Source organism: Centruroides sculpturatus, unplaced genomic scaffold (assembly GCF_000671375.1).
Source record: "Centruroides sculpturatus isolate CEXI.00-Female unplaced genomic scaffold, Cexi_2.0 scaffold151, whole genome shotgun sequence".
Classification (NCBI taxonomy): domain Eukaryota; kingdom Metazoa; phylum Arthropoda; class Arachnida; order Scorpiones; family Buthidae; genus Centruroides; species Centruroides sculpturatus.
In genome coordinates, this window is record NW_019384363.1 from 199,562 (window position 1) to 226,410 (window position 26,849).

Genomic DNA, 26,849 nt, shown 5'->3' on the forward strand with positions numbered 1-26,849 from the left:
TAATACTGCCACAAGGTGGCCTGCTAGTCATATGACTATAGTAACCAGTGGTACGCTTAACTGGGGGAAAGAAGAGGGGGAGGAGAGGTCATCCCAATGGTTTGCAAAAAGAGGAAATTGCATGATTTTGAAAGACAAATATGTCAATTTTAATATTGTTGTAAATGTATAAGGAAAATTTTAAAGTGTTTAGATTTTATAACAACGAAAAACAGATAATTAGGTACGTACTTCATTGTAAATTTGTCATGTAAATCCACATAAAAAATAAGGTTTTAAAATATTTTAGATAACAAAAACCGTATGTTTTCTTAGATTAATGTGTGTTAAGCGCCAAGAAATTTTTGTAACATAAGCGATGAAACCTGTGGTTTTTAATATCTTGATAACCTGTAATCAAAAAGGTATGCTTTTAGAAAAACAATACCTAATATGTTTGTTGTTGTAATTTTATAGTGTTGAACTTTTGTTTTTAGTTGGCTGAAGAGGGGCAATAAATGCCCGAAACGTGTGTAATATCAACACGTATCAACTGAATAAAAACTTGATGATAAGAATTGCCAAGTGCCTGAAAATAAATACGATAATTATTTGTGTTTGAATTAGTACATAAACAGTGTCGCAATTTGCCAAGTGCATGCAAATTTTTGTTTATTTTGAACCATCTGGATAATCGAGGTTCTACTATATTTATGCCGTATTGTATCTTATTTCTATACCAATGAATTAATGGTCACATAATGTGCGATTTTATTGAATGCACATTAAACATTTTTTTTATCCATTCAACTCACTCCTCAAGATTAGCAAACTAATAGCAAAGTGCATAAAAAAATAATCCATTTGTGGTAGAAAGTTTTTTTTTAATAAAGGATCTGGAGAAATCAACAAGGAGAACAAAAAACACAGCAGATAAGACTTTTCCCATATAAAATATTTTATAAAACTTTAGATGATAATGCCAGATGTTTCCCTAAGAAGGGGAGACCAAAAGCCTATCATAATACACAATTATTTCCATTATAAGCCATCATTAAACCAGTGATAAAAGAAAAATTAAAGATACTATAGATTTATTGTCATCCTACCAATTTATTATGAATATATTAAAGAATTGAAAATATTAGCGTTTAGAAATCCATTTATTGAATGAGGAGGTAACAGTGAAATAACACGGATTAATTATTTATGAATAATTATTTTAATAAATGTTGTGATTGAAATATTAATAATCAATAAAGGATAGTCTGATAGCCTGATAAAGGAATCTGGCTATTTATTTTATATCAATAACAATATTTTTTTAGTTATATATTTGATTTCAGTGAAATCACTGGTTAATTTTATAATGAGACATTAATAAAGAGTTTGCAGTTGTATTGCATTTTACTTATTGTTTTGTAACACTTCTCTATAATGTGAAATATGTTAACTTAGAAGTTTACTGAAATGAAATGTAAACATTCAAAATAGAATAGAAAGATCTGTTAGTAAACATCAAACAAATTAAAACTGGATTATAATTAAGCTAATAAGTTAATTTGAAGAACTTTCAAAAATTATATTAAATATGTGAACAAATTATTATAATTTTCTAAAAATAGTTTGACATATTTTCTGAATATTTGTTTTAAAAAGTAAAACTTATTTTAATTTAAACATACAATTGTAATGTATAGAAGTAAATAAAAATTGGAATACCTTCAACTGTAATTGCTACAGAAGCAGAAGCTTGATTAGAATCATACTGTGCATGACAACGATAATTTCCACTATGACCATTTTGAATGTTAGAAATAAGAAGTGTGTTGTTTGGTAGCAATTTTAATTTGTCATCAATTTGTATGACATTATTGTTAAAATACCAAGTAACAGTAGATAAATCTGTTCCTTTTACAATACAATCTAGTTGTACCAAGTCTCCAACTTTCACTTTGGAATTAATAGTTTTGATTTCTACAGAGAGATCAACTGTAAAATAAAATTGATATATTTATTACAACTCAACAATTAAAAAAAATTTTTTTTCTATATTTAATTTTACCAGGAGCCATTTCTTTTTCAGTAATGGGAGAAATACTGTCTGTTGTTGTCTCTTTCAAAGTGTTTTCATTATCAAAATTGACGTTTGACTTTGTATCGGAATCTTTTGATAAACGAACAGAAACATCCAAAGTTGCCACAGCTCCAATTCCATTATATGCTTGGCATGTGTACACTCCAATATCTTGATAGGTAACAGTTCTAATAAGAAGAGAATAATCTGGAAACTGTTGGAATCGAGCACTTGTAGTTGGAAGCATCGTTTTATCTCTCCACCAGCTTACAATAGGATTTGGGAATCCAGTTGCTGTGCATTGCAAGGTTGCTGGCTGACTGAGCTGAACAATAACTAAAGTAGGTCCCGGAAGAATTCGGACAGGCACTGATAATCAAAAATTGAAATTACTTTAAAATAAATGTTTCTTCTGATATATTATAGGGCTTATTCATTAATTAATTATGTGTACAGTTTAATGGAAAAGGGGTAGAAAAAGTACATTGTTGTACATGATGGAGAGGGAGGGGTCAAGGCATTGTCTATGTGGACTTTTTTTAGTGATGATAGTGTTGCAACTTTTTAAAGCCTTCAAATTCATACATACCAGAACAATGCCAGAGGGTATGAACTATTGTATGTACATATACTTTTGGCAAATCCCCTCCCCTAATTACATCATTGTACACAACAGGAAAAGAGGGGTCAAAAGTGGTTTAAAAACTGTAACTATAATTAATGGATAGCCACAGATAGATAGAAAAGGCATAAAGGTAGAGAAAATTAATTAATCATACAATTAATTTGACCAAAATATAAGAGCACAAGCATCATCTCATGAGAATTTTAATTATTGCTTATAATTGCAAAATATACCAAATACTGATCAACTTCATTGCATAAAAGTTATCTTAGCTTTGACTGTAATATTAATCAACCAATAGCATCAATAATTAATTTAGCCCATAGTACTGTTGTGCAAATATAGAAGTAAACTTTTTAGTGGGGGCCAACACTGGTTTAATAAATAAGAGAGAAATTTAATTTACCATCTAAGCTTTGAAAGAAACCTTATATTTTTTTTCATATTATTCTTATTTTAATATTAATTTTCTACTTTATTTTACAATTTTGAATGTAAATTTAAAAAAATCAAATCCATAATACTTGTAGAATGTCTCTCCTTTTTTTGAATGTTTGATAAATGGAATGGCTTTTTACTTGAAGGAGTACAAAAAAATACAAGTTCAACTGCCGTAAATGATCTGGCTATATTTTGGATATATGATTATAGATTAGAAATGAATTTGGCACTAGAGTGGCAGTTGTATGTGTACTTGCTTAAGATATCAGGTTTTCTATTGATGTGTATATTTATGTAGCCAAAAATGTTAGTAATTCAGAATAAACATTGCTTGAATAAGTAAGAGAAGTGAATTTGTCCATATCAGTGTTAATTGAAAAGTTCCAGTTTATTAACTTTATAGAAAACCTGAAGAAATGAATATATAATTTATATATATACTTGTGTTTCTGATTAACATTTAAGCTTCTTTAACTTTTAGCAGGGAAAACTGGCTCAGGGCCTATTCAGGAACTACAGAACTGGGAGGACAATACTAGTTTTGAAATAAGTTTAAATAATGGTTTTCTGAGTTAAACTGGATATAAGATCATTATTTTTATATATAGTAGTATGAAAAAATTTGAGTTTCTTAGTTATAAATAAGAGAGAGGGCTTTCTAGTTTCTTTAATTATTTATGAATGTTAATAAAGACTTAAGCAGGTCAAGAAGGGATAAACAAAGAAATTAAAATGGCTTGACAAGCCACAAAACAATCCTTGGCTATCATTGCCATTTGAACATGTTTCTTCAGGTAACTAACATTTGTACTGACACATTAAGGTAACTAACAATGTTTGTCCCAAAACATAAAAATCAATCTAAATTGCTATTTCCACTTAAAAATTACTTTACAAGCACTTGAGAATCATCTTTGGTTGGCTCTTTTATTTCCTTGTTAAACAAATTCATTTTTTTTATAACTATGTTAAGATATAACTTATGTACTGTACAATTGATAGCTACTGAGTTCTAAAGAATTTTGAGAAATATTTGAAACTAAATTTTATTAAAATGATGTTCTGCATAATATCTTTTTTTTTTTTAAGGTTACCAGATAAGAATAACACTTAAAGTTTGATGAACTGATACTATTATTATAAGTTCTGCAATTAGTAAACTTTTTTAAACATTGGATTTCAATCCACAATTTGCAGTAGAACAACTTCAGATATAGATTTTAATAGGGCTATTATTTGAGAATACAGTACTGTAAGTCATTTAATAAAAGATATTATTATTTCTATTTCTTAGTAAGATATATATTGTGTCCTGTTTTTGAAGTCCAGATCTATTTTTCATATATTATTATTGCATGTTTATAAATTACCTTAAATAATAGAATTAATGACTGTTATACCTAATAAATATAAATACCTTGAACTTGAAGATGGAATGTGTAAACTTTTGATTGACCATAGTTATCTCTTGTTATACATAAATAACTTCCATGGTCATTTTCTTCTATCCTCTGAATAGACAATGTTCCATTTGATAATATTGTAATGTGATTGTCATCTACTTGTAAAGGAACATTATTTCTACTCCATGTAAAAGTACTTCCTTTTGCTACTTTACATATTAAAGAAACAGTAGATCCAATTGTTGTAGTTTCATTAAATTCAGTGGGCTGAATGGAACTATCTTCTCTATTGACTAAAAATATCAAAATTAGATTAACTGAAGATTTGAAATCCTCTTATTAAAATAAATATTCTTACTCTCATTTATTTCTGATGTTAACATTGTTGCTAGAAATTGAAAAATGAAATGAAGATTGTAATATGAAAATATTAAATTTTTGTTACAATTTTCGTTTTTAACGTGAAAAAATTTTACTTACTTGTTTCAAAAATAGGATCCATGCATACATTAGTACAACCATTAAAGCAACATTTTCGATCGTCTCTACAGTCGGAATCCAATCTGCAACGTTCGGTGCACTCTGTATCATATGGGTCTGCTGCTTTGCTTTCTATTTTTGGACACTGACCTAATTTATTTACTTTTGGAAAGTACATTTAATATTTTAAATACACACACATATTTTAAATAATAATAGTGAAATTATGAAAACAGTTTTATTTTACTTAAACGACATATAGGTTGTGCACGTGGTTCTCCTTCTATTGTGCGATATATTTCGATAGCACATCTACTATCTTCAGGGCAAGTATGGACCTAAAGAAACAATCTTTTAAATGATATTTCTCAGAATATTAAAATATATTTTAAATGCTAAATTTAACAAATATATATGAGACTGCAGCATATCATAGGAATTTTTTTCATGTTCACTATTAATGTTTAATTCATTCTGATATTTTTTCAAATTGCTTTTTCTGGACAAAAAAAAAATAAAATCAGATACACTGAAGTTTTTAAGGTTTACAAGGACATTCAATTCTTACCATTTGGGAAGAATTAAAAAATTAAATACATGGAGCAACTGAATAGCTATAAAATATATATATATATATATATATTTTATATAACAGTTTGCCTATCTTATAATTTTTATACGGTGTTTTTAAAGGTATCTTGGTATCTTGCCAGTTTGGTGTTTCAAAGTGACATGAAATATATATATATTTCATATGTTTAAAAAGTTTCTCTGTTGTGAGTATTGTAGGTTGTAATTAACCATTTTGCCTCATCAATTGGTTTCAGATGATACTTGATTACTATGCCATGTGTATGCTTTACTATTTCAGTGCAAGTACAAGCAATTTAATTTAATGCAGTGTTTGCATATATACAGTCTTGGTTCAGTATGTCCATGTTAGCTGCATGGGGAATGCTAACGATTGAAGAGCACAAGGTTTGGTTGACCACATGTTCCAAATGGCTTAAAAAATGGCACAGGAAGAGACTACAAGGTAGTCAAAAAGATATTGTAGTTCTTTCCTTACAAAACACAGACCATTCACAAATTGCTGATTCCACTATATATATACTGTTGACATACTGTTTTTTATACTGTTGGCAGTTCCTAAACTTTGTAGCAGAGAGCATGAAGTGTGGGGTGACTGCTTTTTTTTTATAAATGAGGTATCCATTTATCAGGATATATAAATTTTCAAAACTCATGGTAATGGAATCTTTAAGATACTATCTACATATGCTGTGTGAACAGTCTTCATAAGCTGAAAAGTTGGAAATTGGATAGCAATAGGTAAAAAACTTATTGCTATTGCAGAAACCTATACTTTAACCATGTTTCTTTCCCTTAAGTGAAGTTCAGTGTACATTAATATTTACAATCAAATTTTTTCTAGTCTGAAGTGTAAGCATATCAGTTAACATCTCTTTTGCATACTTTCAAAAATTTGTATTATTGCTTTATAAACTTTCAATAAAATATAAGCAAATTTAACTGATTTTTGTATTCAAAATTTCAGAAATTTTTCAGATTTAAAAAGTTTTCATCTGACTATGTTCATAATAAATGAAAGTACAATAACCCCTTGTTATATCACAAATTTGAATATCACACTTTTTTTGGTTCCCCAAATTTTAAAAGCACTCGAGTCAATAAATTTTAAAACATCAATTGCCATTGAATTTCTTTTTGCAATGAAATACAATATTTTATTCCTATCATTGTCCTTGAAACTACCACTGCAGCTGAAACATTAAATTCATCAAGATATAAATAATTGATCTGTTGTCCTATTTTGTTTATCATTTATATTTTCTTTTGATATTAAAAGTTGTTTATTTATTGGTTTTAAGTACTGTCTCCTCACTTACAAGTTTACAAAGTGAATTTGAAATTTCAAATTCAGAGAATGTGTAAGGAAAAGATTTCTTTATTTCTGAACAGACACTACTGTACAAAAAATTTTAGAACTAACTTTAACAGTAAAAATTCTCTAAAAAGCAAAATATTTTATAAGTTTTGATGTTCTAGTATATGTTCAATATTTAGTTTTGAAATTTCAATTACTGTATTTATAATTTTTATTGAAAAATATAAATTACACAAAATTGGATCTAAATCGAAGAAAATTGCAAGGCATATGTGAAAGTTTGTGTAATAAATTATACAAATTTTTAATAAGTGATTTATTATGAAATATAGTATTGTACTGTGTAATAAAATTGCAACTGATATTTTGTTTTTATATCTACAGTATTTGTCTTTAAATGTCATTGTTAAAGAAACAATAATGCTGAATTGGCATTCATGGTATCAATATTTACATAATCATCAATTAATACAATATAACCACAAATAAAATTCAGTATTGCAAAACTAAGCTTATTTTATATCAGAAACACCTGCTCTTTCATCAGTAAGTGTTTCTGATGAAGCACCTATTCTCATCAGCAAGTGAGTAGGGGATAGAGATTCCATAGCATGTATAATCTGTTTAGTATAAGCCCAGAATTTTTAGTACTCGTTTATATCATGCTGCCACTTTTTAACACACTTTTTCTTTGTCTCTCGATAAGTGCGATATAATAAGAGGCTACTGTACTTCATTCTTTCATTATGTTGTAGTCATACTAACTTATCTTTTTAAAAACAAAAATTTTACATCAGTAAGTGTTCTTTTGGATATCAAATAAATATAATTGAAGATTTTGATGCTTTTTCATATTCTCAATTGGCTGAAAAGAATGATTCACAAAAAATTTACCTGAAAATAAAAATAGATATTTTGTTGTAACACTGCAATCTAATATAAGTTTCTTTGAGGCTAAAATTACATGATACTTGTTAAGGTTAATGTCAACACTTAAGTAGATTCTTGTGAAACCTCATATATTTAATTAATCAATTCTAGAAAATATTAATGTTATATATTAAATATTTATACAAAATTAAAATTTACCTCACATGGATTAGAGCAACGACAATAAGTACAACCATGTTCATCTGCCTTTTCTTCTTTGCCAAAAGGACATTGTAATTGATCACAATTGGAAACAGGACAGGGAAGTTTAGTTGTTGCATCAGGAATATTTTCTTAAAAATAAAAGTTAAAAGAAGTTTTGAATACAACTTTTATTAACAAATGATTGATTATGATTAAATTATTCTTCATTTCTGATTTGAAAAGCAAAATAATATAAACCCAAAATAAAAACAAAGTTGAAAATTGTTGATATTTTAATTCTTTTTATTTGATAAAATTTTTATTCCTTTTTTTGTACTTATTTTATATACTAGCATTTTTCTTTAGAAGAAGATATTTTCTTTTTTTGTATTTTGTTAAACTTGTAATTCCAACATAAAAATAAATTTTTCCTTTTGGAAATATCAATGTTAAAACAACATATGCATGTGTGAGATCGAGCACTTGATTTTGCATAAATTTAAGAAAATTATTAAGCCCATTTCTCTGTTGCTATCGTTAAGAAAACATCGCACAGAAAATGGATTGAATGACAACCTGTTCTATCAACAACTGGGAGAGAAATATAACAACCGAGCATTAAACAACTGGCTGTCAAAGGAGGAGAAAGTCAACTATTGAACGAGTAAATAGAGGGAATTAAACCAAATATGGTCATGATAGCTTCATTCGGATGCCATCATAATGTCATCAACGGAGACCCCTGACCTCACACCTGCAGATTTGTCGCCAAACAGTTGATCACTTGATCATTTTCCCAGGCAAAATCAAATATAAGTAATAAAAATAAAAACCATTCAACTATCCAGCAAAATTCTTTAATAACTTAAAAACGTTTTCAAACGCATTAAGCGTTAATTCTATAATTCGAAATGTGAAATTCGAAAAATTACGCAACGGAAATTCCAAATAACGGTTATGTAAAAAATTAAAATGTAATGTGTTACAAACGAAAGTGCTATATACAAATTTTCGTGTGCTTAATAAACAATAATAATAATAACAAATAAATAAATAAAATATCTATCATTGATCATCATAAGCCTGATTGAGCCTTTTATATAGATCTATGCCAATTCGTCGCAAAAAGATTTCCAAGCGGACGAAAGCCCGTCGGCATCCCTATAGTTGATACATTGCGCGCTCTTCTGTGCCCTGTGGATTTCCAGCTTTTCGAGATATTTTATCGCGTGTCTAGATGTAGTGGCTTTTATTATAGAGGCCTGGTCCCAGAAAACAGTAATGCCTTGTTGTTTAGCATAAGTGGCAAGGACCATGCTGTCAATTGTTTTGTTCACTGAAAGCTTATGCTCATTGATTCTTTTTTTCAAATTCCTCAAAGTTGCGCCTATATATACTAAGTAAGAGTTGAACAGGCAGTCTCTTAGCAGTATCGAGTATATTCCTGTTAAGGAGTTGCGTTCATAATCCCCCTTGTCATTCCTTAACATTCTGTATATAGTGGGATTACGTCGATAAACTATCTGCAAGTTCTTACTTTTGAAAACCTCTTGATAATCGGTTTAAGGAAGGGTATATAATCGAGGACCATTTTTTCTTTTTGGTGGTTTTGCTTTTGCCTCCTCGTAAGATTATTATCTTTCTTAATGAGAGCCTCTATTCTCCCGTAGCCATGCTGCATGGCTACGGGAGAAGAAGAATAGAGAGACCTAAATGTCAATCAAAAAACCAACTGTACTGTATAATAAACAGGTACAGCCTTCTCGCTGAAATTGTAGTTTTTTTAATGTAGTGTAGGACCTACAAACACTTGTCTTTTTCTTTTACCCGCGACCCCCTGTGTAAGGCTTCGCGACCCCCTGGGGGTCGCAACCCACAGGTTGAAAAGCACTGACATACAGAAAACACTCTTGAATGTTTTTGCAATTCTCAATGTTTCAAGGTCCAAAAGTGTAAAAATCTTGGGGTATTTTCTTTTACGAACTGCCATACTTTCTCTTTGTTATATATAACAGCTAGGAAAGTAAAATATATTCCTAGTAATAAGTTTGAATAAATTTTCACATTCAAATGAGTTAACATTTTATACATTTCAAATTTTACAGAATAAGTGTTCTATTTCATTTATCAATATAAAGTTTGTTTGATGCTGAAGACTTTAAATTTAGGCCAAAAACGTTTTGTGTTTAAATGCAAAATATTTCTTTAAGGTTACTAAAACTATTATTTATTACACTATAGTGTTACATTTCACTGGATTTTCATATATATTCCTAGTTTACATTTATTTAATGTTGTGAAATTCGAAGTTAATAAAAGCATTTAATACTTTAAAGGTTTAATAAATTTAAATTAAAAATGTCCTCAACCAAAGGAATTTGACCCTACAAAAACGAAATCTAAAGTACATGCGAGAATTATAACTCTTTTTGTTTAAATATAAACATTCTCACGAGCAAACCGTATATAGTTTACAGTTATCGGCGAAATTCGTCATATTGTTGTCATTCTAACACCACCTTTAACCCCACACCTGCTAAAACAATTGATCACCTGACGAATTTTCCCACCAAAAAGATATAAAAGCCATCCTCCTTCTCCCTTCTCCGGGGAGTCGCTAATCAAGAAGTCGCCATCGCACCATCAAGATAGAGATTCGCTTCCCTCTAACCAGCCGCATCACATAATAGAAGAACTTCGATCCCAACCCTCAACTTGGATCCCGCCTTCCAGAAATTAAAGGCCTTCGCTATTTATCGCAAGAGGTATGAACGCTTTATTGTAAGCTCTCTCTCTCATACGCGAATGAGACTTACCGTGTTAAAACGTTTGTTTTATTATTTGTCTGTAATAAATTGTTAGTTTAGAAAAATGGTGTCTTTATTCGACTATGCCAACGCCTTATCGTCGACCCCTCCGACTCTCCTCCACTCGCGTAACGCGTAACCGAACGTTACTACCATCCCTGACAAGAAAGTAGGTCACAGACCAGTGGCCGGAGGGAGAGGACTCCTCTTCCCTCCCGGTGGCTCACATATTGGTGTCACAGAAGTGGGGTTTGAATCTAAAAATCCCTAGAACCCTCACATATTGGTTTGCAGGAGTGGGGTCCGACTTTATCGGAAAATCGATAAGGCGAAGGAGGCTATAATCGAGAAAATAGTGGATTTGAATCGTAGTAGGGATTGTTTAGACCTAAGATTTATTTAGACCTAGTTTTTAAGTTTAGATAGAAGTAAGTTTAGAAAATAGACCTAATGGAGGAAGCAGCTCGTGATGCGGCTAGGGCAGGCAACCCAAACCCAAATCCTAACCCAACACCGAATCCCCTTACGTTGGGAGGATTGAGTAGAATTATCCCTTTATTACCTGTATTCTCGGGCGAAGCTGGAGGCCCCAGGGTGACAGACTTCTTTGATTCGTTGACGGATGTCACCAAGGTAGCGGCATGGTCGAAAGCGCAAATGTTGGCCGTTGCCAAGCTTAAACTTACCGGGATAGCCCGGGAATTTGTTAGGAAGGACCGTCGAATCAAGGAAGTAGAGGAATTCGACGAGTTTAAGCGATTGATGATAGAGCGTTTTGACCGCAAACCCTTTACCTTTCGACTAAATAGGTTTTATACGTGCGTGCAGAAACGGGAGGAAGACGTACAGATGTATGCTGCTCGCCTACAGGCGTTGGCCATGGAGATAGAGATCACACCGGAGCCTGGCGCAAATGCCGCAGAAACAGCCATCATTCACAGAGTCCAAAGCAAGGAGCTAGATGAGAGATTGAAGGCACAATTCCTAAATGGGATCGATATACGCATAAGGCAGTGAACGATGTCACGAGAGCCTGCCACCTTCAACGACGCACTAAAAGCCGCCATTAGTGAGGAAAGGATAGAGAACCTTACCGCACATCCTCGAGGGATCATGCGAACAATTAGAGAAGGCGACAAATCGACCGATTCCTCCCCCTCTTCAAATGAGCTACATCAATTAACTGCAGCGATAGACGAGATTAAGGCTCGCATGGAAAGTTTAACCAGACTTCCCTCTCAAAACAGCTTTAGAAACCATACTTCAAGGAGAAACCAGCGAGGAAGTTATACGAGTATCAACTATAATAACAATAATACCTATAATAATCCGACCTTTCGACGAAGGGAATATCGCTCGAACTCCCCTAATCACAGAGACGCTCAGTTGAGTAACCGACCTAGCGAACGCTCTACGCGTCCACGAAACGACTTTCAGAATTGAGGTAGATGGGAAGGCAGTATACGTAGTATCAAAGAACAACGACCTCAATATTGCTTTCGAAGAAACCCTACCGAGGAGAACGAGACGAGGTGGAAAGGCAGAATAGGACTAACGAGAACTGTGTTAAAACCTAACCCTATTATATTAGTCTACATTAATAATATCCCCGTGAAAATGCAAGTTGACCCTAGAGTGGAACGAACGCTCATATCAAAGGACCTAGCAAACCGATTGAAGGGGAAAGCTCCTCTCAAATTTGGACTTAGACAAAAATTAGAACCCATCTTAGGTAAGCCAACTACTGCAATAGGAACAGTAATGCCTACGTTTAAATTATGGGGAAAGAAACTTTGCATGCCATGTGGTATAGTACGAGCCGAAGTCACTACCCCGTGTGACGGGATCTTAGGCCGCGACTTCATAGAGGCGGCGCGACTAACATTAGACTTTGATAACGCCCAAGTGGTGTTGCCCCATGGAAAGCTGATCCATTTTTGTACGTCTCGGCGACTGTGAAAAAGAAAGAGGCGGCGGGAAGACCTCGATAAACGTGAGCATTTTCGGGAATATTCGGACGTCTTCTCTGAACGAAGTGTGAACGAAGAAAGAAAAACCGGAGAAAACCGTCCGAGAATTAAAAACGGAAGGAAACCCGCAATCCATCGAACCCGCAAACGACCGAGAATACAGCGGGAAAACACGGGCATGACCATCGAATCACCTACCGAAACCTCAGAAGAAGACTCATTAATGACCGCCTCACAACAAAGTATGTTTTCCGAGGAGGACTTCAATTTAGCCTCCATACTCCCTTCATTACCGGAAAGCGAAATTGAGAGCGAGGACACTGAGCCCGAATCGGAACCGGAAGGAAAACATGAAATTACTCCTCCATATATATTCCGAAGTCAAAGAGCAGTTCCAGATCAACAGTGGGTTACGCCTAGAACTACCCGTGGTCGAATTTCACAATTTATTTAACCCGCCTCTAGTCGGTCATCCTCACCTTAGGTCTGCAAATGAGTTGTAACATATTGATAGGGCATTAATTTCATTTCAAGAATAGAGGAATATAGAGAAAGGGCTCTAATTAAATTAACCTAGTCCAAATTCATTCCGTTATTTACTCTTAGATCTCAACAAAGTCAGAGAACAAATTTTCCTTCCCACGATAAATTTTTTCGAAACGCATATTCCTAACTTTATAACGGAATATAATCGATATTAGATTCACTTTAATTTTTGCTTTATTCGTTAAGCTATTTTGTATCCTATTAAGTAATATTAGCCCATAATATTAAGAAGTAAAATTACTGAGAGAGAGAGTAAACCCACACATTATGTAAATCTACTTACCTCTACAACCCAGGGATATTCTTTACTCCATAAATTGTTACTAATAATATTTTATCTGACCCAAGAACAGTGCCACTTCTCCTCCAGAATGTAATGATACAGGTGCCGAACAGTCAGTTACCGACTGAAATTTTTCACCTAATTCAACTGATCTTCCATAATAAAACATATCCACCAAGTATCATCTTTCCGAAGATTTCGCCAATATTCGGATCAAGATATTCACCAGTTCCTGCTCCCAAACCCGTCAAATGCATATCGTTCACCCGCACCAGAAAACCTACAACCAGCCTCCACAACAAGAACTTTGAACTACTCTACTCCAATCAAGAAGCCAGCGACTGACAACAACTTAAGAAGACGCTGTTAATGACCTTAAACCATAAATATTGTCGCGAGTTTAACGCGTGCCGGGATAAAAAGTATATGTACACCTAGTTCTAATTGCTACGCCTAAATACCAACCAAATGTTCTTATCAATAGATGTTTCATGTTTCACATGTAAAAAAAAAATTCCTATCAATAGTTAAGAGAGAGAGAAAAAGAAATGAGAGATTTCTAATCGTTTTGTAATCATACCTCTAGCCGAAAGCGAAAATTCAATCAACCACCAAATTTTTAAAATTGCACTATTTAAGTACAATTTTAAAGAAAGCGAAGAGTGATGTGAAATTCGAAGTTAATAAAAGCATTTAATACTTTAAAGGTTTAATAAATTTAAATTAAAAATGGCCTCAACCAAAGGAATTTGACCCTACAAAAACGAAATCTAAAGTACATGCGAGAATTATAACTCTTTTTGTTTAAATATAAACATTCTCACGATCAAACCGTATATAGTTTACAGTTATCGGCGAAATTCGTCATATTGTTGTCATTCTAACACCACCTTTAACCCCACACCTGCTAAAACAATTGATCACCTGACGAATTTTCCCACCAAAAAGATATAAAAGCCATCCTCCTTCTCCCTTCTCCGGGGAGTCGCTAATCAAGAAGTCGCCATCGCACCATCAAGATAGAGATTCGCTTCCCTCTAACCAGCCGCATCACATAATAGAAGAACTTCGATCCCAACCCTCAACTTGGATCCCGCCTTCCAGAAATTAAAGGCCTTCGCTATTTATCGCAAGAGGTATGAACGCTTTATTGTAAGCTCTCTCTCTCATACGCAAATGACACTTACCGTGTTAAAACGTTTGTTTTATTATTTGTCTGTAATAAATTGTTAGTTTAGAAAAATGGTGTCTTTATTCGACTATGCCAACGCCTTATCATCGACCCCTCCGACTCTCCTCCACTCGCGTAACGCGTAACTGCACGTTACTACCATCCCTGACAAGAAAGTAGGTCACCGACCAGTGGCTGGAGGGAGAGGACTCCTCTTCCCTCCTGGTGGCTCACATATTGGTGTCACAGAAGTGGGGTTTGAATCTAAAAATCCCTAGAACCCTCACAATGTTATATATATTATAAAGATTTGATAAAATAGTACATGTATCCAATCATATTAGTATAAATTATTAGTAATTTTCATATCTGAAGTTTTTTATTTGATTTTATCATCATAAAGTGATAAGCTAATTTAAAATTAAGTCATTTTATAGATGATTAAAAATAGTTAATGCTTGATAAATAAAATATTTTTATAAGAGCTGATGACATTAGCAAAAAAGCATGTTAACTTTTGAATGATATTCCTAGGACAATTTTTAAATATTTTAAATAATCTGTTCACCTTTGGTTTCTCCACAAAATTTCATACAAATATCAAATGTTTTGAATCGATTTTTGTTTCCACCACAACCAGTATATACAAATGGCAAACAAGTTTTGCTGCTGGGATCATAAAACCATCGAGCATGAAATTCATTGCATAATCCAGTATCTGCAGGCATTTGACAGATGTCTAAAATAAAAAATTTATATTAATTAACTATAGTTATAATGCATTTAATTTCATCAAATTATAGTAATAGTTCTTTCAATTTTCTATTAATAAAATGAAAGACATAATACAAAAATAAAAATATTTAAGTAAACAATGTAAAAGTTGTAAAGCTTCAAAATTTTAGATATTTTATGAACTTTTTTATAATTTTTAAGTTTTACATACTAAATAAAATTATTTTTATACTTCAAAATTTCTTCAAAATTTAAAATAGTAATAACAAAATAATTATTCATAGGAATAAAAAATTTTTTACCAGCATTGTCATGTGAAATAGTAGAATATGTAGTAGTATGTAATTCTATAAAATAATTATAAAAATAATTTAAATATGAAATAATTAAAAATTCAAATATCACAAAAATATGAAACGATTTGAAAAATTAACATTTACCTTTATGTAATTTTTTAACACATCTTAACTCACAATCTCTTCGAGATTGGAAACGATTATTATTACCTTGACAACCACCATATTTAAATTTTTTGCAAGAATTAGTTGAAACATCATAATACCATTGAGTGTATTCACCAAGACAAGGACCAGAATCTCTAGACATTGTGCAAATATCTAAAATAAATTTAGAGAAAACACAAATTATTGTAATCTTTAGTTATTTTAAACACTATTTATTCATCATAAAGTTATTCAAAACCAAAGAAAATATATGTATACTAAAAGGTTCAGATTAAAAAATAAAATTTAAAATATACATATTTTCAGCAAGTTTTTATTTATGATATATAGGTCTATATTTCATTATTTGTTAATTTGTTGACATGTTTTATTCTTTCTACTATTCTATATCACAATTCATGATATTAGACTTGAAAATTGATCCTTGCAATTAATCATTAAGTGCACAAAAACAGTTTTAAATTAAATACATTATATACCTTCAAAAACTTTGATACTAAAAATAAATTTAAAAACTCATGCCAATATTTATCTAGTTTCTGGGTACTAAAGAAGCTTTATTAACGCTGAACTCAGTGAATTTGTACCCAGAAACTTTGATACTATAATTTTGTGTGGATAACCTGTGGATTATCTGTGTTTGGAAGATAATTTGGAGTATAGGTTATGCAATGGGGTGGGTTATATGCTGATTTTATATTTCAATCACAAGTTAAAGTTCATTTACACTATAATTATTTTCTGTTTGATTTTTCTGAGTTTACATTATTACTACTACTTGACAAAGGAAGTTAGTCAAAATAAAAACAATAAATTGTATTCATTTATTTATTCATTTAATCTGTATAATTAGGATGGTTCATAAAACCTGCAATTGAATTATTAGGATAGACAGTGAATAAAGTGATGAATTTTACAGTATTTCAGAGGGATTTTTCAGTCACTTCCCTGTTAAAATTAAATTCTATACCATACAAACATGAGACATCTTCACATTCAGGTTAGTGAAGGCACTATATAAGTGTGCCCTTATTGTGTATGCCACTGCACTGTTACTTGAATACTAATGGACAAATTGCTATGAAACTTTACCCATCAATCTAGTTGCATCCCTGGGTTGACACTTTCAATTATATTCACATACCGTATGCTTCTAAATTCAATGGTTGACACAATGGTGAGAAAATGACATTTCTAAATGAACCATTGAGTTCTCCATTGAGACCAGTGACATCAGCGCTGTTTCATCATTGAGCTCAATGGTAAAACGACCTGAAAGACTGTTGAGTATTCAACAAACTAACATGGCGGCTTTCGTGAAAAAGTAGATTTTGCTTATAGAAGCTATCCATTCGCTCTTGCTGTGAATGCTGTAATAGCGAACAGATTAATGAATGATCTGTATATCATAAAACATGTCATTGCACAATTATATTGAATAATTTAGTGAATATTGAAATATTAATCTTTTTTGTCATAAACAAAATACCTCCACAAATTTGTCCAAAATTGAATACGACTGATATCTGGCCCTCTATAAGTCTTCCTAATGATATAAATATTCAAGAAATTCAAATTATTAAAGAAAGACCCAGTATACAAAAAAAATGATACAGATAATGGTTCATTTGAATAAAAGGATTTATTTGAATAATGGTTAAGTGAATTACTTTAATTATTTAGAAAAACAGTCACAATTGTTACCTTCTCCTTAATTAAGTTGCTCATCACAAAAGTGCCCTTTCAACGGAAACGTTTCTTTTTTCTACAAAACATGATGTCAGATCTTTCAATGGAGGGACTCAACAAAAAATTCACTGCTGAGTCAATCGTTGAATATAGAAACGTAAGGATAGAATCAGACATGTGGCTCAGAAAAATTTTACATGTCCCTAATGTAAATAAAGATCTTGTCTCCTTCCTCTGATGGCCAAATATACAGGGTGATTCAAAAGTCACAGAAATTTAAAAAAATTAATAACTCGCAAATTATTTACAGTAAGATGATGAAGTTTTCATGGAAATGCTTAGAAAGAAACGTGATTTTTTTTATGTGTAATAAAAATATTAGTACCAAAATAGTTACATTTCTTGCCATAGATGGCACTTGATGAGATTACATAATTTGTGAAGTTGTTACTAGAGCTTACACTAAGAACATTTTTATTTTTTAATTCTTACTTTAACCAATTGACAAATGATTTCAATTTTTACAGCATCATCTATGGCAAGAAATGTAACTATTTTGTTACTAAAATTTTTATTACACCTAAAAAATCCTGTTTCTTTCTAAGCATTTCTGTGAAAACTGCATCATCTTACTGTAAATAGTTTGTGAGGTATTAATTTTTTAAAATTTCTGTGACTTTTGAATCACTCTGTATTTACCCAAAATAAAAAAGGGCATATGTGTATCGAGTTATCAAAGCTCATAAAAATCAACTAATATCATTTATCTGGACATTACATAATGGATATCCAGCTTTAGTATATTGAGGAACACCTACATTTCAGTATTTAGTCAATAAATGAAATATAAATTTAGACTGTGTTTCTTATAGAAAAGTTTATATTTATATGTCAAAAATAAGAAATTCAAATATTAAATTCATATTAATTAAAATGGTACCTTGAGTATGGGGAGTGGATGTAATCTTACAATATTTCTCACATCTTTCTTTATCATCAAATCTATTAGCATTTCCTTGGCATCCACTAAACATAAATTCAACACATTCATCTGTCGAGTGAGAATAATGCCATTGAACAAAAGATCCACTGCATGACCCTTGCACTTTGGGTAATTTGCAGATATCTGGAAATATATTAATAAATGATAAAATAATCATTGCTTAAATAAAATCAATATAATGTTAAAAAAACAATAACTGCAAAGGAAAATTAAAGTTACCAAAAAGATAAAGCTCATTGAAACTAACTATAGACTCAATTTTAAGGCTTTACAAATCCAACATAAGTAGCTAAATTAACCCATCCAACATAATTGACAAATACTGGTATTTTTCCTAAAATTTGAACTAATCACATACTGAGTATAATTTTGATAGTGATTTTTTATTTTACTTATTCATAAATTACTTCATTGCTAAGTTTTATGATAATTGTTTATTATCTTTCTTTTTTTGTCTTACATAACCAAGGGTGGAATTTATGCTAAGCATGAGATGCTATAAATTTGTACTTTCTTGACAGTAAGCATGATTAATTTCTGTCTCATTACTGTATATAAGTGAAGATACTAATTTCTTCAGTTATATCAATTTTGTCTAAATAAATAAATAATAAATATAGAGTATATCAAAGCATTCCTACAAATGCCAATGATTCATTCAAATTTATTATAATTTGAGAACAATGCCTCCTATAATAATAAATGAAAAAATTTCTCAAAGGCCTAAATTAAATTAATTTAACATATTCCAGCTTTAAATGATTTTCCTAAAATTCATTACAATATAAACTATTTTATGTATGCTTTACCACATTATTAAAATAAACAAAAATTTTATTTTAACAACCATGTAAATATGAGAAACTAGATAAGCTTATATGAAATTAACATCAAGAACACCAAAAAATCCAGCACATAAAAGCAATTTAATGTAAAAACAAACATTTTTTATTGTTTATAATAGCCATCTTCAAGTACAAATGTTTATTTTTACATTAAATTACTTTTATGTACTGGATTTTTGGCATTCATGACGTTAATTTCAAATTTTATTTTTGTACATGTTTGAAATTTTAAAAGCTTCGCCAAATTGTGACTTATTTACACAAAAGTCTTATTTGAATGAACAATTTATAAACTTTAAGGTTCTTATTTTTATTTTGAATTTTAAAATTTTAAACAAATTTGATTAAAAATCACAAAATAATAAAGAATAAAGTGTATAATAAATTTTGTTGAAATCATAAATAAAATTATGCATATAGAGATTTGGAAAATTATAACAGAATTGACAAAAATTAAAGAACAGTACACTCTTGCTAATATGGTCCCACAGTTATCTGGCATACTCCCGATTGTACTATGTTTGTCTCCTATTCGTGTTTCTTTTTTAGTACTTACAATAAACTTGTAACATTAAATTTAATACAATAATTGTAAGTGTAATTTTTTATTACTAAAAATAGTACAGCTCAGTGACATTTGATGATAGGGAAGCTGTGCCAACCCTGGATAGAATCATTGGAAGCGTTATACAATATTTTGGTGTGTAGCATCCATGAGCTAAACTGCATGAGATTGGTGCTCTGTAAAGTGCATGCACAAATGTGTATAATCATGCTGCTTTACACCATTCAAATATTTTTGTCATGGAAGCTGTCCCACATTTGACAATACAGTGCTTCCATTGGGAATATGCACATATGAATTTATATTCAAATATATCATTGTTTTTCACATGTATATAAATTTGTAATAAGATACATAATGCAGTTGTAAAATATTAATTTTAATTAATTCAAAGTACATTAAAATATGAAAATAATCGCACAATATGTATTTATATTTTAGAAAATAGAAGGGAAGCAGTGCTTCTACAGCTTCCATGGACGGCATGCCACTGGTACAGCTTTAAAAAATTCAGAACCAAAGGGCAAAAATTGACATCAATCATTACCTTTAGGCCTATACACACACAGTAATTCAACATAACTGTGCAAGAAAAGTGCATTAACAAGAGTCTAGTATATAAGAAAATTAATACTTATGCTTTTATGAGTCAAAAATCATTACAAAATTACTTCTTTATATTGAAATTTAAACAATTAACAATAAGACTACACGTGTTACTTGTTAAAATAATTCTTTTTTAAGTCACTCATATATATAGTATATATGTAGCACTATCTTAAACATTTTCAGAATCATATCTATTATTATCTGTTTTTTTTCTCACTAATTGAATTAATCCCTCAACATAAATTTATTTATTATGCCATAAGGCAAACAAGAACCACTCCAAAGAAGATTATAAAAAAAATTCTTGTAATTATAAAGTAATAAATATAAAAAATACTTGAAAAGTATTTTTCTTAAATCTGCTATGCTCCTTTCAAATAAAACAAATCTACATAAAGATTTTGAAACAACATATGTCAAATTCATTGAGATGAGAATAGACAGACACAAAATATCAAATTTAATCAATAGAATAAATTTTTTATTACTTTATTTATCATTATTAAACTGATAATCTGGAAATTACTAAAGATTAAAATTCTCAAAAAGTAAGAATAATTTTATTTCTTTTTTTTTAATTTTCAGTAATTTTTAAAAATCTAATAATTAATAAGCTAAAATTTGTAGAATGAAAAATGCTTACATGTGTGAAATACATATTATATTTTATTTTCTAGAAATTATTTTATATGAACATTATCAAATAATGCAGAAAAGAATCTCTCTCTCTCTCTCTCTCTCTCTTCATTTTGAAACCTTCAGTTCTTTTCTCTATTTTATACAAAATTAAAACATAGTAAAAAATAAAAGAATACCTTGAGAATATGTGCATTTTGTTTCACATTCCCTTCTTGATTGAAATCTATTTCCATTTCCTTCGCAACCGCCATAGTAAAATTCCTTGCATACTCCATCAGTTTTATCATAGTACCATCTAATTTCTCTATTTGGACAAGATCCAGAATCTTGATCAAGAAAACAGTAATCTGAAAAAAGAATAAAGGGAACAAATTTAATATTTTGTAAGTTCCTAAATCATATATTAAAATAAAATAATTTTATTAACAATTAGAATAATAATATTTGGATAATAGGTTAAAGAAGAATTTGGAAAAGTAACAGCAATGTAAGCATCAGATATATTTAAAAACAGCTGTCAAAACTGAAACTTTAAAAGAAATTAATTGAAAATATAATTAATTATTTAATTTTAATTAATTTATAATCAAATGAATTATTTTAAAATAATATCTTGTATTTATTTCCAATTCAAATTATGTTTAAAAGACCAAGAATGGGTCAAAAGATTAAGATACAGTATGTTATTAAATAAATTTCTGTATATCCTATTTTGAAAAATAGGATATACAGAATTTCATCAAAATATCATCTTCCATGATTTTGCACATTCAGGAAACATTTAGAAAAATCAACTTCTTTCAGGGATTACAAAATATCTTTCAATTTGTTTGTATGCATTCTATTAACTGAAACCATTTTCCATTTTCCTTTTTTTATTCATTACCTAAAGTCATTAGGGGCTAGATCAGGAAAGTAGGATGGTTTTGAAAGAACAGTAGTTCCTTGTTTTCTCAAACAAATACTGTAATGATTGAAATAGCTGTATATGGCCTGATCAGTGGCAAATCAAAGCTATCCAGAGGAGACTGGATAACTCAAAAATTAAAAATATTTGAATAATTAATGAATATCAAGTACATATTATTAACATATACATAATGATTGTATTACAGATGGTCTGATAAACCATATTTGCCATTATAAATGATTTTAAAAACAATGTTTTGAAGTTAATAAACTCCAAATACCTTTAAAATGTAGTCTATTTTAAACCACTTATCAAACGTTTTCGGTCAAATTAACAGACCTTCTTCAGGATCAAACTAACAGAATTTAAGTTTGCCAAACGGAAATTCCAAAACTTATGTTTTACAATCTTCTCAGATTCGATTGCACAAGTCCATTTGTTCTTTATAATTGTAACTCTGCCACTTTCCATGCTGATGCTATTTTGTTTGATTCTCAAAAATTTATATTTTGCCCTTTTTCCCTGTATTTATAAATGTGCCAGGCTTCTGCATACATCTAAAGTATGCAGAAGCCTGTTACAAGATTATTTTTTAACGTTTTACAAAGAACTTTAAAAAACAATCTTTTAAGATGTTTTTTGCTGGAAATATTTATATTACTATAATTAAGAAAAATACTTATTACTAAAGGGTAGTGAAAGTAAAACAAATTTCTAAAATTATACAATATAACAGAACACAATTTAACTTTTTATTTGCAAAAGTCATAAAGCTGGAGAAACATTTTGATAACACCAATAGTTTTAAGTTGTATATAGAACTAATACTGGATAAATCTAATGTATAACATGTAAAAAAACCAAAAAGCAAGCAAAAGAAGTGTAAATTTAATCAGAAACTAGCATTTAGAACAGTTTGTAACCTAACAACGATTGCTAAACGCTGTTGAAAACATTAGTTTCTCATAGGATTTACATTTCTTTTGCTGGATTTTGATTTTTTGCATGTGTCTAGTAATAAGTTATCTATTACATCAATTACATGAGAAATATATATTTAAAATAAGTTATAAAAATATATAATGAACTATTTTCCACTGATTTTTATTATTATTCAAGTTTAATTTTAATTTCATAATCATAAAATCAACAATAAGTTTATTATTAAATTTTTTTATTGAGTACTTATATCAAATAAAATGAACATGGTTTGTGTATGAGGTTAAAATTATCTAAAATATTTTATACACATATTAGCAAATACTTATTTAAAAAAAAAAGTTTTTTTTACTGATTTCTTGATGTTTTCTGTACGACATACCATATTAACTTGCATAAAAGACGAGGTTTTTATTCATTTTTCACAGCTTCAAAAACCTAGGTCATCCTATATGTGCAAGTGAAGGATTCTTTGCATTTTTGCAATAATTTTTGTGAACTGTGTATTCGCATTTTTTACTGGATGCTTACCCTCTGTTGTTTAAAAACAAAAGTATTTTCACTGGGCTATTTCAATCATTCTTGCATATTGTCAAGAGTGAACATGAATAGCAATAGGAAAAGCAAAGCTTTTGAATTGACTTCCAAATTGAAATTCCAAAATCACACAGGAGCCAGATATAAGTTTTAATCCATTTCCACATGAAAACAGATAATTATTCGGAAATCAGAATTCAGAGAAATTCATAAGTATAATCGACAGAGAGTGGATTCAATTGTTAAGAATTGGCAAAAAAAAAAGGGTTCCTGATTGTCCAGCTTCACATGAACAAATTATGTTGTAGATTTTACAAGATTTTTCCTTAAAGTTTAAAATGCCAGTAATTTTTGTGGGACAATGTGTACATTTACATGCATTTGATATTTTACTTGTGATTGAACGAAATAAAATTAGAATTGTATTAATAAATCTAATTTTTTTTATTTTGATCTTTAAAGTCACACCTTGTCCTATGTGCAAGATTATCTTATATGTGAGTAAATACAGTAAATGGGAGAAAACAGATTGTTATTATGTATAACATCTTCATTACAGAATATAACTTTTTATGATATAAACATTAAGTTACCTATTTTAAATTTTTCTGGCTTTACTGTTGTTACTGATTTTCCACATTGTTTTTCACATTCATGATAGCTTCCAAAATTATTCTTGTTGCCATTACAACCACTGTAATAGAAACTTTTACATTCTTTCCTTTTGACATCAAAATACCATCTTTGTTTAAAATCATAACAATTTCCAATAACCTGAGGTAACTTACAAATGTCTTTTTCTATTAAAAGAAAAATAATCTCAGTATATTTAAAATAAAATATAAACTTAGAAAAAATAAAAAATTTTCAAGCATATTAGATATTTATATTTTTAAAAATAGTTCTTTATTAAGTCATGCTATTTAATATTTACAGTACATCGTATATTCAACATACAATTACCAGCATAAAAAAAGAAAATATTATGCACTGTAGATGTAAAATTAATAAAATAAAAAAATCCATGAATAAATATTCGTTAACAAAATGACAAATTTCATAAATGGACTGCCATGCATTATACAGATTGTCTGCATCTCTATGATTGATGCACTTTGATTTTTTCTGAGCCTTATAAATTTTTATGAATTATTTACCTCCAATTATTTTTTAACTTTATGGGTAATAGTTGAGTACTTATTTTGTTGTCTTTCTTTATGAGATACAGTATATATATTGAATTTTACTATTTACATGATAAATAAAAAATTTTTACTTTTTTTATCATTTTATATTAAAAGATAGATAACATTAAACATCAAAAATTTATTTACTTACCTTTCTCTGCTAAACATCTATTTTCACAGTCACTTAAAGTTTCAAAACGATTATCATTACCATCACACCCACTATAGTAGAACTGTTCACATGTTTGTGTTTGAACATTAAAATACCAATATATCACAGCTGCTGTGCAGGTTCCCTCTTTTTTTGGCAAATCACAAATATCAAGAGATACAGGTGATACAGGCACTACAAAGTGAAAGTTATGATAATTAATTATTGTGAAGACAATGGAAATATTATAGTTTTCTATTCATTATGTAAAAAATTCTTTCTAATTACTATAAGATAAATCTTATTATACAATATAAAATGCAAGAGAAAAGCATTTTCTACTGCATCTTGCAAAAGATATGATTCTCATCTTAAATTATCAAGAATTGTATTAATTATTAAATTAACTATGCTAATTAGACAATTTTTAAAGTTTTATACTATACTTTGAAGATAAATTTAACAATTAAAGTAATATTTAGTTAATAAATAATTAATGACATTATATACTGTATAGATCAGAGGTCATCAAATTAGTGGTCCACGAGAAAATTTTGCTGGTCCCCAGAAAAATGTGGAATATACTTACTCATCACGTTATGTTATGTTTTAAGATGCATTGAAACATAATTCAATTCATAACAATACATGAAAAGTTATAAAAACTTGTAGAATATAATCATTGTCTTTATATTGATATATCATGTATACAACAATGTTTAATTTCCACCAATTCACGTGCAAAGAAGTATTTACTTTCGACACTTGGGGCATCACCGTCACTGTAAAAGCTTCTCTAGTCAGACCTCCACCGCAATCCAGACGCAAATGCAAATTGGTTCATTTTATTAACTAGGTATATTTTATGTGTTCTTAGATCACAATTTTTTTTATATATACATTTAACACTTAAAAAATCCTATTAGTGGTCCGCGGGATTTAAATTATGAATTTACTGGTCCGTGAGGTCAAAAAGTTTTGCGACCACTGGTATAGATGATTTTTCATAATAACTGTAACTCTAATCACAAAACTGTATTTACTTATTTTTTATATAAACTATTACTATGAAAAATATCTTATATCAAAAAATAGTTATCGTGAAAAATGTAAGAAAGCCGACTTCCAGGGACAAACAGTTAATTGCACATCAGGAAAAGCCTAGGGACTGATTTTATGTGAGTGATGATGGAGGCAAAGATGACATGTGTCCTTACAAAACTGTTTATTTTTGTCATAAAATAACTTACACTATGAAAAAATAGTCTGCTTTGAAGATTAGGTGACTAGGTATGATGACCGTCAATTTTATAGTGTCACTTGACTGTTGATGGTGGCAGTGATGATGATGCTTAGGCGATGGTGATGGCAATGGCAAGGGCCCTGGGGCAGAGACAACATAGGTGAGATGGTCAGGCAAATATGGAGTTCCTTGGTGATGTCGGGATCTGTTATAATCCTGTGGGTGTGACACAGATCAAATGCTATAGGTATTGGAGGAGAAATCTCCTTCAAACTTGAGATCGGGGTTTTTATAGGATTTTTCCCTCGAATCTCACCTTTTGATTGGTCCTGTATCCGCTTCCATGCTTTCTGATTGGTCTCCCTTTTGTTTCTAGGTGATAACAGAGACTTGATTGGGTGATGAGAAAGATCTGTTTTGTGGCATCTGTCCAGTACCTTTTTGTCAACTCTGACATGAGTTTGTTGATAAAACTAAGCCATGTGTTCATAATTTAGCCTGTTGTTTCTATTTTCTGTCAATTTTCGGACTTTAGTGATTGCATGTGATGTTTTTCTAGCCATCAAAT

The 26,849-nt window shown here is 30.1% G+C and overlaps 1 protein-coding gene across 1 annotated transcript in view; it reads right to left on the bottom strand.

The window, feature by feature from the left end:
- LOC111641450 (papilin-like) overlaps positions 1 to 26,849 on the bottom strand; it is a 102,676-nt gene that overhangs the window by 10,183 nt on the left and 65,644 nt on the right. Inside the window, exons 23-36 of the mRNA XM_023387626.1 lie at positions 25,039 to 25,233; positions 24,294 to 24,500; positions 21,491 to 21,661; positions 18,594 to 18,779; positions 15,941 to 16,117; positions 15,803 to 15,847; positions 15,334 to 15,504; positions 8,004 to 8,137; positions 5,253 to 5,343; positions 5,006 to 5,167; positions 4,884 to 4,913; positions 4,540 to 4,818; positions 2,045 to 2,425; positions 1,702 to 1,971 (exon numbers count right to left, since the gene is read on the bottom strand). Coding sequence (XP_023243394.1) covers positions 1,702 to 1,971; positions 2,045 to 2,425; positions 4,540 to 4,818; positions 4,884 to 4,913; positions 5,006 to 5,167; positions 5,253 to 5,343; positions 8,004 to 8,137; positions 15,334 to 15,504; positions 15,803 to 15,847; positions 15,941 to 16,117; positions 18,594 to 18,779; positions 21,491 to 21,661; positions 24,294 to 24,500; positions 25,039 to 25,233 — 2,499 coding nt within the window. The remainder of the gene's footprint in view (positions 1 to 1,701; positions 1,972 to 2,044; positions 2,426 to 4,539; positions 4,819 to 4,883; positions 4,914 to 5,005; positions 5,168 to 5,252; positions 5,344 to 8,003; positions 8,138 to 15,333; positions 15,505 to 15,802; positions 15,848 to 15,940; positions 16,118 to 18,593; positions 18,780 to 21,490; positions 21,662 to 24,293; positions 24,501 to 25,038; positions 25,234 to 26,849) is intronic.